The 19,021-nt window shown below is 41.0% G+C and overlaps 1 protein-coding gene across 2 annotated transcripts in view; it reads right to left on the bottom strand.

Moving 5' to 3' along the window:
• Positions 1-19,021, bottom strand: part of MEIS1 (Meis homeobox 1) — a 134,827-nt gene that overhangs the window by 22,924 nt on the left and 92,882 nt on the right. For both annotated transcript variants that reach the window (XM_044264106.1, XM_044264107.1), the window contains exon 9: positions 990-1,066. In XM_044264106.1, the coding sequence (XP_044120041.1) occupies positions 990-1,066 (77 nt within the window). The remainder of the gene's footprint in view (positions 1-989; positions 1,067-19,021) is intronic.

Raw genomic sequence — 19,021 nt, 5'->3', positions numbered from 1 at the left:
GTCTGTTAATGTAGGTGCAATGGACATCAAGAACAAATTTATTCACCAAAATGGATTAGGCCATGTAATCAGAGATTCTGCAATATTAATCTTTGACACTTATTGAACAAAAAGAAATACTTCTGTCTGCAAACTGGCATTCCCAGTTCTCCCCTTTCCCCAACCAGGCTGTGGGCCTTTTCTGGATTTTACTTCAAAGAGGATAAGGTTTCCCATCATAAACACTAATCTAAAAATATTAGGACAATTAATTAGATACACTTAGTTTGAGAGGATATTGGATTTCGATACCCTTCAAATATGACACTAGCTCTGGGTGATTACATGAACCTGGCTTTCAGCACACTCACAAAGGGTAATAAATCATACTTTCCCAAAGCCTCGTTACCATACCGCTGCACATTGTCAGAATATTGTTGGCCGGTACTTGGTACGGAATCTCAGCTTCCCCCAAATCAGGAATTCACACATTGATTTAGAAACAGTATTGCACAGGCCAGAGATACAGCAGGTTTTGAATAGCTTCAAAGTGGAAACATAAATAATTTCTCTTTTTCCATTGATGGGAGGAAGGAGGAAACGGGAGACTATCTTTGAATGCTCAGCCCTAGCAAAATCACTGGTTATTCGTATGTGACAGTGGATCTTCTTGTTCCATAGAAAACAGGATGATACTGCTCTATCAGTTATCCTCGGGGTGGTGGGAGGAGCCATTTATGGAACCACAATGAACATGAACTAAACATTAATACCACACTTAAAATCTGTCCATTTTAAAGGCAATGGAAAACAATGCAATGTTGGGGGGCGGTGGTTTCCATACTAGCAAGTGCTCTCACCTATCAGTCAACCTTTTATTTTCACTTTGGATCCACGAGCCATCAGGGGAAACAGCAACAACTGGGTGTGTCTTCTCAATGCAGAACAGTAGCTGCAGGTGGCCAGAGCGGGAAGCAGATTGTGAGTAATCACAAAGCCAAATTACTTACCAATTGTTCACTTGTAGGATGGTGAGTCCCGTGTCTTGTGCCAGCTGCTTTTTCTGTTCTTCAGAAGGGTAAGGGTGCTGAAAGAGAACAAACGAGATAGATGTGCACACATATATTTGGGGCAGATAGTGTAGTGCGTATCACATGTCAGGTGCAAAGCTAGGGGCTACAGATTCAATAATAAACACATATGCTCTGTGTAAAAAAAAAAAAAGTGTGTATATCAGGCAATATTTAGGCTATTTTGTCAATAGCCTAAGTGTCTAGTGAAGTCTATAATTAAAGGTAAAAATGCTGAGGTGTGTCACTCTTATTAATGGAATACTACATCATCTAATTAATGGCAGTAAAAGACAAGCCAATTACAAAGATTAGTGAAGTGTATAAATAGCTACTTAGGATACTTGCAGAACCTTGATACTGAGTTTATCCTTTAAAGGTTTATTTGTTGCAAACACAGAAAGTTTAGTATGATCTTCACTGTACTTTATAGGATTAAAATAAGGACAAGCTCTTTTTGATGATATGAAAGCCTATCACCTTGACGTAATACTTTCATAGAACCATGGACTTCTAAAGCTGAACCATTTGGACCAACCACCTAGGTTCAGGTCCGCAGCGGTTAAACACTTTGCTAGCATGACATTTTTCCCTCCAAAACACCATAGTGCCAGATGCAAATATCAAAATTAAAGAGGGTGTATTTTTTTTTTAACCACTAATCATTGTAACTCTTCTGTAACACAAACAAATGACATTCAACCGAAGTTGGTTTCCATATCTGAATGTCAACACATGCTGGGATTCTGAACACAGGCCAATACAAGGTCAAAGACCAGCATATTTTGCATGCTAAGAACAAGCCCGGCCATGTTCTTCATGAGTTAGAGTGGATAAAAAAGTATTACAGGATTAGATAATAAAATGAAATTCATACCCTCTTGAAAGAATGTTTGGAATTCTACTGAAATTAGTTTTGGCACAAGCACTTTTTGTCCGGTAATGAACTATATCTAAATCTGAATACACATTTCTAAATCCTGGGACATGGTATCTATCTATGGACACACTGACCAGCATGAAACACTGCATCCCAATAAATTCTCCCAAGATAAGAATTGTTCAGCCAGTCAACGCTATATTCCCTTATGAATGAGAAAGGGCACCCTCAACTCTCAATTTAACTATCTGTGCCATTGGAAAGTAAATTCTGGTCTATTGAATGTTAATTAACATAGCTTTTAATCTAATTAATAATGTCTGATTAGATGCTAAGAAGGCTCGTTAATGACCACTTTAATGCTCTTATATGTAAGTTTAAATATGTTCTATATCTGTACACGTGGAATTCGTCTGCGGGGAGCAGAGATGTAGCAATTTTTCCCATAAGCATTGTCTTTGATTGTCACTTAATCAATAAATACACAATTAGAATAAGGCTTTGCTTTCATAGAATATAGTGCCTTTCTCTAAAGAGCTCCAAGTATATTACAGACAGGATGGTGATTAATCCCCATTATATCCCTTTGAGGGACATAAATGGAATCTATCGTCCCTCCTGTCTTACAGGTGAGGAAACTGGCTAGGGAAAGACATGGTCAGCAGCCACAAGACTCTGTGATATTTCCTGCTTCCCTTCCAGTGTCAGAGCCTCACCATGACGAGGGATGTTCCAAATGCTCTTAGAATCTTCATTCTTGTTCTTGCTCCAAAATCTCCAGACTGCTTCCTATGGCCTGTAAAGCATGCCACCATCCAACTCTGCCCACCTCTCAGACATGGTGGCCTTCTCTTCACCCCCGTCCCACCCCTCTGTCCAGCCACACAGTCCTCCTTTTTGTTCTTCCGACACACTGACCTTGACCCTCCAGGGTCACTTTCTCATCTCAGCCCAAAGGCCAAGCCTCACCTACCCATTTGTCCAGCAGCCCGCCTTCCTGTTCTCACATCAGGCTTTCCCTTCTTCCCTAATGGCAAAGCATGGCTCTCTGATACACCTGCCCTGATGATCTGCCTCCTGCGGGTGCGCCTCCTCTCACTCACCTAACAACTCCAAAGTCCATGACTTTCTCCTTCACCATTCTCAAAGCCCAATCAGGCATGCAATAGGAGTTCAGTAAATATCTGTGAAGCGAGAAGGAGGCTATGTCCTGCCACGACACACAGATACTCTCCACTCAGATGCAACATGGAAACATATAATAAAGTTTCTTTCAACAGCCCACAGAAGGGATAAACGACCCAATTAGAGATCCACAAGGCTACTTTCCTGACTTCATTCGCAACTGTGATGTCAACCCATTCTTCTCAAGTAACAGTAAGTAAACTTCCTAATAGGCTAAGATCATAGGTTACAATCCCCCTAGGCAAAATAATGCCAGGCATCCCAGGCACAATCTCATGAGTTAAAAGCAGTTCTCCTCCCTAAGGTTAAAAAATTTAGCTCCGGCCGCAAAATGCTCCTGCCACACGATCCTCTTATCCTATGAACAGATACTGAATTTGGGTTTGGTATATAGAGGTTCTATGTCTACATGAGTCAAAGGATTGTATACAAGGTACACACGACCCTATTCGATTGTATAAATTACGCTGCCGCTCAATGATTATGTCCCAAACACGGGACAATTTTTCGAATCCTCAATTTTGTCATGTGAAATTTGGGATCCATCAAAGTTAAAGGTTACCCAGGCTTGCAATTCTTACACATTCTAAGCCTGATTTTGAAAAACGCAAATTTTGGCATCCAAGCGGTTGGCACTCCTTGCCATATAAAGCTGTAGACCCGTGTACGCAAGTCATCTCCAATCTTCTGTAATTTGCTTATGGTTTTTTAGGTCCTGTGGAAAGCTCAGGGATTTTCAATAGAATTAATAAATATGTCACCAGTCTCTCTTCACTATAGCCGGATGGCAATACCTTTTGCCCTGTCTTGTTAGTTGTGTCTTAATATGATGACCAGAACTGGATAAAAATTAATATTTATGCCATTTACCTTCCTTTAGTTACTCTGAAAATTGAGAATGGTCACAGTCATTTATTTGTGCTGTGTTTCCAAGAGTATTTTTGCATGCCTGTTTATGAGTAAGTTTTACAACCATTCTTACAAAGCAAATGGAACTCACATTTTATTTATGCAGGTGGTGTCAGGAAAATTCTCTCTGGTCATTAAAATTACCTGAATCATTACAGCTTCAAAGAGCAATCGATGGCCCTCAAAATTTCAGTGCAAATTTAGGTTGTTTCTTCACATCACACAGTTTCTGATTTCATAATTTAAATATCATAAAATGAGAAAGTTCCAGCCTTTTTTCCTTCTGTCACTTTTCATGTGATCTGATTTTAAGTAATTGGAACAAACTGTGTCTAATTTCATGCAGCATAATTGCTAGGCAGCCTCAAGCTATGAAGACCCAGCACTCTGTCTCCATTAAACAATTTTCAGTCATTCAGGATATATTTTTTTTAATAAAAATGAATGAGCCCGGATGAAATTAAATGTCATAATAATCTGGTCATTGTTGGAGGTGGCGGGGGAGGAAAAGGTGTCAACAAAATTCCCTAAACCTTTGTCTGTGGCAGGGAGATGAATTTTTTTCTTTTTCTCATAGTTCTTGGCCTGCATGTCCCACAAACTTTTAATTCCCAGAAAACACACACACACACACACACACACACACACACACACACCCAACCATAATTGCTAGAATCACATGAAAGCCGTGACTTCAGGTAGCTAATCCACAGTCGCCAAAAATTCACAAAGAAGCAAGCTTTTAACTGAAATCCAGTATCTTTAAATATCTTAAATCCTATGCATCTTTCCTAAATAAGCTTTTTGTGGACAGTATGAGTTATTCCTTTGTAGACTTAAAAAAAAAAACTGACTTGACAAAAACCCAACATGCCAAGAGCAAGGCTGCTGTAAAAACATTCGAAATCCTGTTGTGTTTTGCCCGCAGGGCTGGGGAGGCCATTAGAGGGGCAAAGGTAGACATCATTTTACAAAAGAGATAAAGAGAAGTGCCATTTGAGGAAGAGAATGGGAACTTCCTTCCAAACCACTGCAACCAAGAACCTAGGTCACCCCTTGCCCTTCTCCAGAACACCTCTGCTATTCATGGCAAGGACACCGCTTTAAGGAAGATCAGGAGGTTCTTATGAAGGGAAGATGAGTTGCCCTTGCCAGCTACACCAATCAACCTAATCACTTTGGGATATCAAAGCAAATTTGACCACCGTCCAATAGGTAGTGACAGGAGACCTCGCCTTTGTTGTGTACATTAGCCTCATGCCATTATCTCTTAAAAGCTTAATTATTTGCAAACAATTGATCAAGATGGGAATTTGAGAAAGGATATGCAGGGGCCACTGGGAGAACTGCAACGCATTAAGAGAGCAAACAAAATTACCTTTAGATCTTACAATCAGAATTAACGATTGAGACGGGACAGCGAGGCGGGCAGTAGCTCCAAGCCTTCTTTCCCGAGTGTTTCCCATTTGATCTGCATTAACACCTCAGGAATGAGTGAGAGCCATAAAAGAGTGATTATGTCAGGGTAAAGCTGACCCTCCCTTCCAGCACTAAACCTGCACACATGCATGAGGCTGGCTCCGCTGGGAGAGAAGGGATGCTGGACTCCATGGGAAAAGCAGCGGCTTGGGGGCAAGGGAACCCCCAACCACAGGGAATAACTCGCAGCCCGATCATCCTCATTTCTGTAATCAACGCCCTGACTTCTCCTTCCTGGGATAAGTCTCCTGCTGAAAGAAAAACCGTTTGTCCCTCTTCCCGTGTTTCTGGCTCTGAAGTGCGACTTCTAGTAATGACCTAGTACGGCAGTGATTGCTTAATAACCCCATCAAAGAATAAAATGATCCCTGGAGTATGTGGCCTGCGTGAGAGAAATGGTTAAAGAATGTCTGAAGAAAATCTAAAAATAGCCTACATAAAAGTGAAGTCGGGACTGTCATTTTATCAGCCCCAAAGAATAGAAGGCGACAGAAAGAAAATGGCAACGTGCTAAAGAAAGTTATCTCTGTACAATTCCAATTTTATTTCCTGAGGTTGGGACAGGAGGGGGCTGCTGAGGTCGGTTATCTGGTATTTACAAGTTTACAGTACATGGGAAGAAAACTTATTTACTTAAACAATCAAGCAGACCGTTTCCGATGAGCATCCATGGCCAAAGAAAAAAACTCTTCAGTACACACAGATGGAAAATGTCCAGTCTTATATCTTAACGATATCCTTGACCAAATGTACGCCTTTCATCAAATTTTCCACCCCTGGCTGCAAATGTGGATGCCAAGACAGTGATGAACTTTATCTTATCTACCCTGGTAACCAAGTTTCAATAACGTTCCCTCCCTCCCTGCCTTGCCCACTCTAACAGCACATTGTAATGGCAGCAGAAAATTTGAAAATAATCCTGTACAGAGCTCACTGGTGAGATAATGGAAGGCTACGCTGCCCCTTCTCAAGCCTCAGATTAGTAATTTCTTGTGACACAGAACTGCCTCTATACCGAAACTGCAAAACAGCTATAACAAAGCAATAGAGGTGGAAGCAATTTTCAAGCAAAATGTTACATGCTATACTTTAAAAGGTATGGGAATAGGTACCGTGGGAGCTGATCTAACAGGAGGAATTATGGCAACTGTCCAATATATCCCTTATCAAGGCAATGTTCTGTTGCTTGGCTGAATATGTTGGAAGAACAATTTCGGAACTTCTTTTATCCTTCTTCCTCGAGCCCTCTGCCTCCTCCACAGCTAAGTTTAATGCATTAATATAAGTTGACCTTGAGCTAAACTCTGGTATGTGATGGAGAGATAGATACTCCCCTTTAAAGTTAAAAAAAAAAAAAAAAAAAGCTACCATATGGCTTTTAACCATTAGATCTCCAGGTTCTTTGCAAACTTCTACAGATTTTTTTGACACTAAGGGAATATCGTGGATCTCAAGTTAAATAACTAGCCTTATATCGGACCTCTCAGAAGACAAGCAGAAACTTGCTAGCCAAATATATTTATATTTGTTTAGTGTAATTTTTTTCTTGCCTACGAAAACTTCTCCCACTTTAAATAAACTTGCAGCCATTTTCCCCTTATGCATTGGCTATGAATAGCTTACACTGTGACAATTACATTGATCTAGGATACTTTTTTTCCTTTAAAAAAAATCCATCATGCTTCCCTATTGTCTTTCAGCTTTATGAATTAGTTTTACTGTTTCAGTGAATGCTTTTTTGTCTTTTGACTGCACATTATCAAAGAGACACTTTGTGCCTTCCATTTGCATTACAAAAGCAGGGCACCGCCGGTGGAGGAACAGCCTGAATGCAGAGCAGCGGAGTCCGCACCCTCACTCATGCTGGAATCAAAAGGAGGACGGCGCTGTCGGTACTGGCTAGGAAGCCAAGAATGTTTGGAGCATCATCAGTGAAGTCACAGGACTTCGACCTGCTTTTTAATTCTCCACCAACGCTCCTAGATTGCCTAGTTGCTCCGATGAAATGTGCTTCATTGATTGCTCGACTTGCTTTTTCTGAAGCCTCGTCAAGCCATTTTCCAGACAACCCCTCTGATCCCTTGTCTCTCCAGCAGCAGTTAGAAGACGTTGCTGGTGGAGTTATGCAAGTAGGGAAGTCAGGTAGATCCAAACTTGATCTTACCACATGAAAATGACAGGAGCGTGGAAGGAAAAATTCAACACTGGGTAATATTTCACAGCGATCTCTACTTTTGCACTAATGAGACTATCTTTCTAATACACGGCAGTGAAAACATTGTTTTATAATCAGTTATAAGGGGGCAAGGCTACACAACCTTGCCTGGTTCATCTCCCTGACCTTTTAATTTCTTGTAAATAGCAAATAAATATAAAATAAAAACACTAAATAAAAAAACCGAATACTTATACTAAGGGACTTCATAGTCCCTCACATTGGGGATTTTTTTAAAGTTGCTTGCAATTCCAGAACAATGACTATGTTTTAGATCTATTCTCTATTAGCTCTATACATACTGTATGGGCGGATTTTAAGTATATGCATTAAAGCACAAAATTTAGACTGTAAATTAGCAATTACTTATAGCCTCCTTCTAAAAGTATTAAAATTCATGAAGAATGCTAAAATTATTTTTGAACAGTTATGATTATTAATGAACTCCCTGAATATTGATTCTCTTAGTAGAAGACCATGGTTATAAAAGGAAACACAAAAAAGCCAAGAGGGGGGCGCCTGGGTGGCTCAGTGGGTTAAGCCTCTGCCTTCGGCTCAGGTCATGATCTCAGGGTCTTGGGATGGAGCCCCGAGTCAGGCTCTCTGCTTGGCACAGAGCCTGCTTCTCTCTCTCACTCTGTCTGCCTCTCTGCCTGCTTGTGATCTCTCTCTCTCTCTGTGTCCAAAAAAAAAAAAAAAAAAAAGGCCAAGAGGAAAAACAGGGTGAAAGGAGAAAGGAATAGGGACTCAGGGGTGGGGATGAGGGAGAAAAGTCATGCTTCACTTTTGTGCCCCCTTGGAATCACTTAAAATCCTAGCTCATTTGAACTCTTACATTTGTCAGTAGGACAAACACATTACATGTGTTATTGCCTGTGCTCTTGGTGACCCTGGAGAGTAGGGACTATGCTTGGTTCCATTTTACAGATGAGGACGTTGAGATTTGGCTAAGTCAAAAAGTAAATGCACGCCAGCTCTCCGGTACTTAGTTCCGGGGCCAGGTCTGCCCTCCCCTGAGTTTTTCCACGTGGCTGTGCTCCCACACATGTTTCTTTCCCAGCCTCCATTCCTTATTTGAAGCTATGTTTTAGAGCCAAACACATAGTATAAGGGAGCATGAGCTAAGTTCTTAACTGTGGTGAGCAGTGACTGAATGTTCCTCTGCGCCTGAACAGCCTTGAACCCAGGAGAGAGCTGCCGTTCTCCGACTCACCACCCCACCAGCCGGCCCACTCCTTCTGCCCCAGACGCAAGCATCAAGGGGCAGAGTCAAAGCCCCAGGGTGAAAAGGAATTCCCCAGAACCGTATCCCACATGTTCCCCCCAGCATCCATCCACCCACCCACTCCCCAGATTTTGTTAATAATAGCTCAGTAGTATTAGGAAGAGTAGTAAAAGTAGTAATGAGAACACGAAATAGGGAATGAGGCCGTACCAGGCGTTGTTCCAGATGTTTCACATGTAGTAACTCATGTAATCCTTCCAAAACCTTATGAGGTAGGCACAACTATGAATACTCTTTTTTTTTTTTTTAAAGATTTTTATTTATTTATTTGACAGAGAGAGATCACAAGTAGGTAGAGAGGCAGGCAGAGAGAGAGAGGAGGAAGCAGGCTCCCTGCTTGAGCAGAGAGCCCCATGTGGGGCTCGATGCCAGGACTCCGAGATCATGATCTGAGCTGAAGGCAGAGGCTTTAACGCCACCCAGGTGCCCCTATGGTACTCATTTTATAGATGAGGAGACTGGGACACAGCATGGATGAAGAACTTTCTCAAGGGCACAGAACTGGTAAGTAGTAAAGCTGGGATTTGAAACTTGGTGGCAAGGTACAAGTTGAGAAAACTCACTTCCAAACTATTTTGTATTTTAAGTGACGGGTGGAGCAATCCCACTCCTCCCTGATGAGCTAATCATGAATATACATGATGATTACTACTCATTTTATGAATAAGCTATCACCTTAAGGTGTGGCTCTGTCTTTTATTTCTACAGCTTAGTTCTGTTAATGGAAGCAGTAGTAGATTTTGCTACAAGATACAAAACTCAGTGGAAGTAACACATCTCTCACTTTATTAGAGCTTGTAACATTGCTTATAAATACGGGAATGAGGGTGGGTCGTATACAGGAACACTCGGTAAGGGTCACAGAAATGCCTGCTATTCCATACAACTCCACTACAATAGAACTTAAATTGTCTGCTTTGAAATAAATTGTTGTGTCTGTTTGGGGGTTTGTGGGGGAGGGTGCCAGTTGCTTTCATTTCTTAATCAGGTGTGAGTGAAATGACATTTGGGATCATCACATTTTAGATTCCTAGTAAAAACACACAAATGCTATTCTCATTCACGTTGCAACTAGCCCTGTCCTGTGTGTCCAATAAATATCTGTTGTATGAATGAGTGAGTGCAACTGAAGTCAGGGACACCCCAAAATGCCTCAACTAGCATTTATAACTAGATGGCTTCAGGTAAACACCAGAAAACTAGCAGCCTTCTTTCGACAAATATGCTATCCTTCTCCTGAGTTCTATAAAGGCCAAACCAGTACCACTTTTATTTAGTTTATTTAAGTGATCTCTACACAATGCTTACTCTGTGCCAAGCAACATTCTCAGTAATTTACAAGTATTCACCCATTTAAGTATTCACCCAGACACCTAGTCTGTGTAACAAGCCTAGGAGGTGTTTTTTTTCCTTTATGTTACAGATGAGGAAAGTGAGGCACGGAGTCTGTTACTTGCAATTTGGATGGAGTCCTAAGCAGTCTAGTCCCACCACAGCCCATGCTCCTAATTATTGTGTTACCCTAGTAGTTCTTTCTTAGCTACAACTTCCCCCAAAGTTTCTCCAGAATCCACTGTATGTCGTTGTCAGGTTTATTTGTCACAAAAGTTCCCTTCCCCCTCTCCAACTGCAATGTAATGAAATTCAAGTTCTCCATCTTCTGGAGCTCAGCACGGGACTGAAGAAAGGATAAAGAAGATCGCCTTCCCAAGAATTTCACTCTAAGAGATAAAACAAAACAACGGCACACCATCCTGGGCCACTTTTCTGGGCACACACACACCAAAAAAAAAGTCCCTGACTGATTTTTACAATAAACTCCAAGAATGTGATGATCTTTTCCAATCTACATACAGCTCATCTCTATTTCAGAGCGCGTGCCCGCTAAGAAGAGAGCTAGACCCAACCTGAAGAACACTTTTCCACTTTAAAAATACAGGAGGAAAAAAAAAAAAGATTTTGAAAGCATGAAGGGAAAAGACAAGGAGGATGAAACACAATGACACCATTTTAGAGTGAGTCTGTTGACAGTAATCAGTAATCATTATTGCTTTTACAGAGGCCCTGTCCAGCATTAAATATTCAGGAAAAAGCCTTGCATAAAGAATAAAGTATCCATAAGGTCTAAATGGTATATGTGGTGAGAAGATTTTTGAGAGAGAGAGAGAGAGAGAGTACTAGAGATAGGAAGAGAGAGAGATGACGATTTCGTGCCGCTCCCAATATGACTAAAGACCCCAGAACCGGTACTCATTCTCTAGTGCTAATTTTCCCACTTAAATTACAGTGATGGTGTAGCCTCATCTCATTAGAGATCATTGTCCCCAGTAGACAGTTGTGTTTATGGGGGACTCTGGCTGTTCCACACCTGCTGATCAGGTTGCTATGTGATCAAGGCTGCATACAAACAGCAGACTCGAGCTTGCTGGACTGCGACTGATGAGCCCGGGCTAATTCAGGGGTGATTATGTAGTTTACTGGACCACTAAACCTCTTTAAGCTTGTAATTACTGCCTATTTGAGTAAAGAACATTCAAAAGCAATTCACTGCATCATGCCTGCCACAGCTGGAAGCAGGCTGCCAGCAGTCTGTGGGGACATTAAAATCTACAGGGACGTGGATGGAAGCCCAGCTAGCAGACACTGTCAGCGGCGCCGCGGCCAACTCTGTGCACATTCCCGCTCACCTCTCCTGACCACGCTTACCATTAAAGGTGCAATGAAAACTATAGAACGGCCATAAAGATGACAAATAATGGAATTGAATGGCACAAACTACATTTTAATGACCCCCCCCCACTTTGTAAAGGTAAAATTTAAAAAGTCTTTTCAAATGTTGAAGAGAGAGAGGGGAGAGAGAGAGAATGAGAGCACGTGTGTTTCAAATAATATACACTGCTGAGATGGACCATGTACTTGCTACAAGTTCCATCCCCAAAAACAGCAGCTGGAAAACAAAATAACCACCTTTTCGGCTTTCTAAAGGAACTGAGTTGAACAGTCATTTTAGAGCTCTTCTACCCAGTTAGCTGCTGTGTTTTTAACCTTAGCTGGGAAAATATTGTTTTGCTAGTTGATTGACAGCCTCTGAAATCACATGTGTAATTTCTGCTGTTAATGAATTAAAATGCTGCTCCGGCACCTGAGTGAAATTTACTTTCAAGAGTCAGAGAAGATTTCAAAAAAAAATTTTTTTTTAGTATTTATCAATGTTCTCGTTTTCTTCTGCTGTCACCTTAACAACTGCAGTTCTTTTGTATAACAAAAGTGTAAAACATGCTTTGCATTGCTGCGGGTATAATTATTACTTGTCTCTAAGTAACAAAAAAAGACTGGAACTTAATGAAGGGGGATTAAGTTAATTTCTTTTTTAGCTAACCGTTTCCTGTCTCTTAAAATGTAGACCTTGGTGAATATAATGTTCCGGGAAGGGAAATAACGCTTTTTATTTTCACTACAATCTCCACTTTGGAATATTGATATTAAAATATTAAGATGATGTTTATTCTTGAAAAGTATGTAAATTTGGTCTTAAATAAAGCCACAGAAATCCTCTCTGACTACTCCGTCCAAAGTCCGCAGATCCAGGGGGTTTATGTGTTATCTAGACATCATTCCTATTAATATTCATTAGGTGGGTCTGCTTGCATTTTTATAAGCTGTGAGAGAGGCAAAAGAAACAATCAGAATTCTTTAACACACAGGCATTATCAATTCAACATATGCCAAATAGCAGCGCACCCAGATCTGAAGTTAAGATTCAAATGCAATTTACCTTTACTAAGCTAATTTTCATGAAAACTCTTTTCCCTTCACCCATTGTAGTCTGAGCTATTTAATTATGTCTATTCTCTGTAACATACACTTCAATTTTTAATTTAAGAGATTATTCAGCACTATGCTTTATCTTGGTTAACAACAAAACCCTTATCTTGCAATCAAACTAAAAAGAATTTCCCCTTATGGGGGGGGAAACCCTAAAAACTTCAAATTGTTTTAGTAATAAGATTACCTTTATCTTTACAAACCTTCTTAAGCAAACCCTTTTTCACTTCCCAAAGCATTTACTTGATGTGAATTCCTTGACTGTCTCCAGAGTAGACTATAGAAGAAGGAAGAGTCTTAGCCAAAATTGAGGCCGATCCCCAGTATTTGTTGCACAAATTCTGCTTTCTCAGTTGTCCAGTTGAACCGGACAGGGAAATGCTAGTATGCTGTAGGTGAATTTTTTTTTTGGGGGGGGGGGTGTCTCAGAACTCACAGATGTTCATGGAACCTCTTAGATGAGTGGGAGAAAGAGCCAGACCTGTCCTCAGCAACATTATAAGACAAAGTTGGCAGAAATAAAAGTAATCAATGAAAGTTAACTTGAAGGCCAGTTTGGGGCTTTTATTATTTTTTTCGAGACTTTGAGTTTGGGTGATCCCTTATATCCTTTATATTTGTATAACACTTAACATTTTCAAAGGTCTTTCATTATATTTTACTAAATTTGAACCTTGCAATTGTCAGCCAAGGCTGGAAGGACTGACCATGTTTATTGCTCCATTCCATACAAGATAAAACAAAACCCAGGTGGACGCATGGCAGGTGACGTGGCCAGGAAGTTGTGACTCTGGGACCTGGAGCCCAGGCCTCCTGTATTTCCAGCTTGTCTTTACACTCTATGGAGCTCAAAGTTTACCTTGTTAATGTTAAAACAGCTGCCACCAGATCTGTCAGAAATCTACCGTGAGGTGATGGACCCAGCCTCTATTTTACTATGTAAATGGGCATTGCTCTCTGCCCAGGATGAAAGAAAGAACTCAAGGTAAAACCAGACAAAGCAGAACACCTTTCAAATTGGCTGTCATCATTTCTAACACAACTTATGGAAGTAATCTAACTGGTCATGCTAAAAAGGTCTTCCATCATGGTATTTGCCCCTTCTAGAGCAGACTTTTTGGGAAAGAAACAGCCTACCCAGTACAACTGGGTAGTCCGTTCCTCTTTGCCAGAAAGTTGTATTTCATGTATTGTGTCTTTCTTTGTCATGTCATGTGTGACAGAGGTTGCTAATTACATAATTACATTTCCCCCTTCCTAAGTCACTTGCTAAGAGAACTTAGACCTATGTGCAACCCACGGCACATAGGAGAGTGGCCATCAGGTCCACTTCTGCTTCAGGGACATGGTTACCCGCTGACAAAAGGCAAATCAGAAGGAAAACAGTTATTGGTTTCAAGAGGTGCAGTTAGGTGCACTGATTAAGTTTAAAAACTGGAAGTTAAGTTGTGGAACCCACGCTAACTGTGTGAGCTTGATCAAAGTGTTTCAGTCCTTGGATCCTCAGCTTCCTTTTTGGTCAAATGACCAAGACAAAACGTTGGTCAAGTGGTGGCAGTCCCAAGAGACAACACACGTCAAATTGCTCAGCATACTGTCCAGCATGTATCGAGCACCTGGTCAACATAGCTGAATTGGTGATGACCCTCAAAGTTGAGCTAATCTACTTCAACATACATAAAATGTATATAATTCTCAATTTGTAGGGGAAAAGATCAGACTAGGTCATTATAGTAATTTCTTTTCCCCTACTGCCAAATCAGGCTTTTTTTTTTCCCTCTTGAATTTAAATTAGGTTTTAATATTTTCCTGCAATTATCTTTATTTGGACAAACTCATTTCCAAAATATCTAAGGCAGGGCCACCTTCAAAGGCAATCACATAGGGCCCCCCACATAGAAGGACCCCACACCTGGTACTGTTGTCACCATCCAGATAGTCTTCATAATTCTTATTTTAATTTTTTAATCTTTTAAACAGATTTATTTATTTATTTTCGAGAGAGAGAAAGAGAGAGAGATCATAGCAGGAGGGGCAGAGAGAGAGGGAGAGAGAATCTCAAGCAGACTCCACGCTGAGCACGGAGCCCAACACGGGGCTTGATCTCACCAACCTGAAATCACGACCAGAGCCAAAATCACGAGTCAGATGCTCAACCAACTGAGACATTCGGGCGCCCCCTTTTTCTGTTTTTTGGAAATTCTTCATACTTTTAAAAGCAACCCCGCATTTTCATTTTGCACAGTTTATGTGGAGAATATATACATTCTCCACAATTCATACAACTGGTCCTGCTAAAAGGAAAAGAAGTTACGTTTTCCCTCTCGGATCTTTTATACTCAGCTATTACCCCTCTTGAATTTATTTGCGCTTTACTGAAGTAAAGAAATAATTACTCTGTTCTTACGTGAAGAGTGTAAAAGAGAAAACACTGAAAAAGCAAGACCCAGGATGCAAGATTAACAGTGTGTAGATGTGCTCAGGCCTCAGATAGATGAGTAAGGACACTTAAATGACCCTCCAGTGGCCTTCAAGGGTTCACACACTCCTGTAAGTGCCTAAATCACCCTTGGGGACCAGCTGAGGCACTGAGAAAATATTCCATATTATAAAGTCTATGGAGGAAAAAAAAATCAATAATCCGGAACCTTCAAGGTGTGAGGCCCATTCTGGCTCACTGGACTTAGGGATGTTGAGAGCCTTTGTCTTTTGGTGGCTGGAAGTCAGAAGTGGCAATTTGCCCACCTTCCTTGGCAGGGGATGAGTACCACATTTGGCAGAAAAGTGTGCTCTCGAGAAAAGGGAGCGGAGAATCTTTTGGCCTGGGCTACAGCTAGGATAGATCAAGAGTGAGAACTCGCCCTTGCATGCCAACCAAATGCCACTGTAATTAAAAACAAACCTTTGGAAATAAAGTATTTGGAAATTATTTCACTTCCAGCTCATTCACAATATGAGCTCATCAATAGCTACAATTAATTAATTTGGTCACAGGATTTGGGGGAGGGGGCAATGGGTAGGAAATGCCTTTACGTTGTCGGCCTTTTTAAACAGAATTCTACTTTTTATGTAAGGAAGTCCATATAAATATATAAATAAGCAAACTAAGGAGGGAAATATATGTATGAAGCATAAAGTTTCAGAATCTCCAGCACATTTGGATAAGCCTCTTATATCTAAGATGGCAGCACTGATTTATACAAATTCAAAATCCCATCATTTTGATGATGCCAAATGATGAACTTCACTATTATATGCATATATTTTGTTTAATGGCTTCATTTATTTTAATAACAAAGGGAAACTAGATTTTACAGATGAAAGCTTTTTTTCATGGTTCCAATGCCACTGGGGTTTGAAAAAATCTGTGATATTAACCAATAAGTGATAATGGCTGTGCTCAGGAGCCCTATTTTATGACATTTTACGTAGTGGAAACCTACACTGAGGAACTACCACCAGAGTACCCCAATCCTAGGAAGCCTTTAGGGTAAGTGTCAGAGGCCTCTTGACTGTTCCATGTTTCTTTTCTCTGAATGGATACATGTTCAGTAAAGTGTTGGCTGTGGAATTACTGGAGCAACGGGATTAACTCACTCAAGATTTATTAAAAATGAGGCAGGAAAGTGCTGTTCATGTGATTTCAGGGATAAGAAAATAATTGCATAGACCTTTTCTCCTCCATTCAGAAATCTGCCTACAGGGTTTAATATTTTGTGAGGAATCGAAAAAATAAATCACAGCAAGTGACTTCAGTTTAATTCTTGTTTGATTTCTTCATTACACTGTATATCTATGGTGAATCAGGAAACCAGAAACTCATCAAAACCAATTCCCATAGGAACAAAAGACACACCACCTCAGAACTTTCCTGTCGGCCTCCAAATCGTTCCTTTATTGAAAATGTATAGGTTATTTCAGAAAGAGAGGAAGAAGAGGAAGGAAGAGAGAGAGAGAAAGAAAAAGAAAGAGAAAGGAAGGAAGGAAGGAAGGAAAGAAGGAAGAAAGAAAGAAAGAAAGACAAAGAAAGGAGACATTTGGCTCACCAAAAATTCCGGTGAGATGACACAAACCGAGAGCCGGCAGTGGTGTATTTTTACTGAGAGCCATACCTCAAAACTCTAGAACACAGCAGATGAAACTTGCCAGCCACACACAGGATGTGGAGTGATTCTACAGATGCTCTCTTGGCCCAAGATGGCAGCTTGAGATTAATGACTGCATCCTCCTTGGCCCTGCTGCCGTCAGGCCTGGGGTCTGATCCTGACACACAGAGCCTCCGTGTGCAGCCAATCAGCAGATGTAAGCACACTGGCCCTGTCAGGTTGACATATCATTCCTTCGACAATGTCAGCGAGTATTAATGTTCAATTATCTGTCCTAGAAATGACCCTCGCCTTTATGCATTGTGTAACTGCGCGCATGGCACTCTGGTAAGCCCAAAGACAAGGGCGGAAATGCCCGCAATAAACCAGCCACTGGGAGTTGGCTTTCCAACACTGCCATGACATTGCCTTGCAGTACCGAATAGGAGACTTATTTTTAGTTCTTCTCCTGAAACCTATGTGAAAGACCGCTGAGCCATTTATCTCCCTATCTCTTTCTCTCCATCTTCCTTTCTGCCCGTTTGCGTGTCGGTTGTCCTTACTGTTTAAGCAGCAAGACTTCGAATGCGTCATCTTGGGGCTTGTCGATCACACAGCTAACTGTTCTTTACGTATCACAATGAGCTGTTCATTATGTGTGTGGTGCCTTTTTATCTCATGAAGCTAGGTGTGTATCATTTACCATCAAACCAAAATGACAACAGTAGGCTTTTCTGGAATGGTGTCAAGATCAATTCAACTTCAACTCATAAAGCTAAAGGAACCTGTTCTAGCCAGCTGTCCCTCCTTCCCACTGTTAAAAACAAGACCTCTGGCCGAGGCAAGACTTACCAAGCATACCTGAAATCTTTTTGCTTGTTAACCTTTATGGCTGCTCAAATATTTTAAAACAGTGTCATGATTTGTTGTAGTTAAAACACAAGTCCCCCTCTCCTCTCATATATCACTGTAAGAAACAAAATTTTATCTTAGCAGACAGCTGCATTTGCCTGGTTTTCAATGAACTCGCATTCAAAGGTTATCAATAACAAGTTTGCAAACTTCTCATACAGCCAGCACCGAAAGATAATGTACAGTAATTGCATGATAACTTCCTCCAAAACTGAGATAAAACCTTTCATGCAATCTTGAGTTCACCAAGCGACATACATACACTAGGACAAACTCAAGTAGCTCAGACTGGGGCTAAATGAATTTTCTCTCGTGATAATACTTTTTAGGGAATGGAAAATGCAGTGACATTTCTCATGGAAAGCCACTAAGAATTCATTATTTTGTCTTAATTTTAACATGTGAAAAACGTGTTGATTATGGAAGGTAAAGTCCAGCCACTAGCCCATCACAGCGTGGTGTCTGGTGCTATTTTTATACATGCGTTCTCAACTGCACTGTGAAAGTTCTTGTATCTTCTTTTTCTTTTCCTCTCCCCGCCCCCACCAACAGTTAACTTTTTCCAAATGACTTCCATTTCTTCCCAGCTCCCAATCCTACTTGCTGGATATGCAAGTAGACAGCTGACAGCCTCCTGGTCTGCTAAAAGACGGGGCACAGCACCCAAGACGTCCCCCTTCCCTTTTACTAAATCTCCCTGCCTTTATCTCCCTGTCCTTGTTCACGCTCATTGCTGAGCCCTGCCTCTGGGGCGTCAGCCTCCTCATGCCATTCATCAGTACCTTTCTGCTCGTATCTTCAAAGCTTCCTTCTCTGTTCTCTCAGCAAATAATTTGGCTATGCCTTGACAAACTACATGGAACGTAATAGCAATTCCATGAAAGACAGCCAATTTCAAGCCTAGCTGTAAACATATTCAAATCTCCCTCCTCCTAAATATTACAAAAAGAAAAGAAAAGCCTTCCCTTCTTGTTACCAGTTCCTCAGACTGCCCCAGCTGTATCCTTCAGTGTATCCCTCAAGCAGCTGTGGAAGGATCTGGCCTTGCTGTCTCCACTGCGATCTCACCTGCCTGCCTCATGATACAACTTCTCGTACCTCCAAAGGCCTGGAATGGCATTTTCAAGGGTCACTGATGATATCCTAGGTCTTCTACCAGGAGCTTCCCTGTCCTTCTACTTCATTAAACTCTCAGGT

Source organism: Neovison vison, chromosome 8, assembly GCF_020171115.1.
Source record: "Neovison vison isolate M4711 chromosome 8, ASM_NN_V1, whole genome shotgun sequence".
Lineage (NCBI taxonomy): Eukaryota > Metazoa > Chordata > Mammalia > Carnivora > Mustelidae > Neogale > Neogale vison.
Note: the sequence above shows the minus strand (reverse complement) of the source record. Positions and strands in the feature narration are given on the sequence as shown.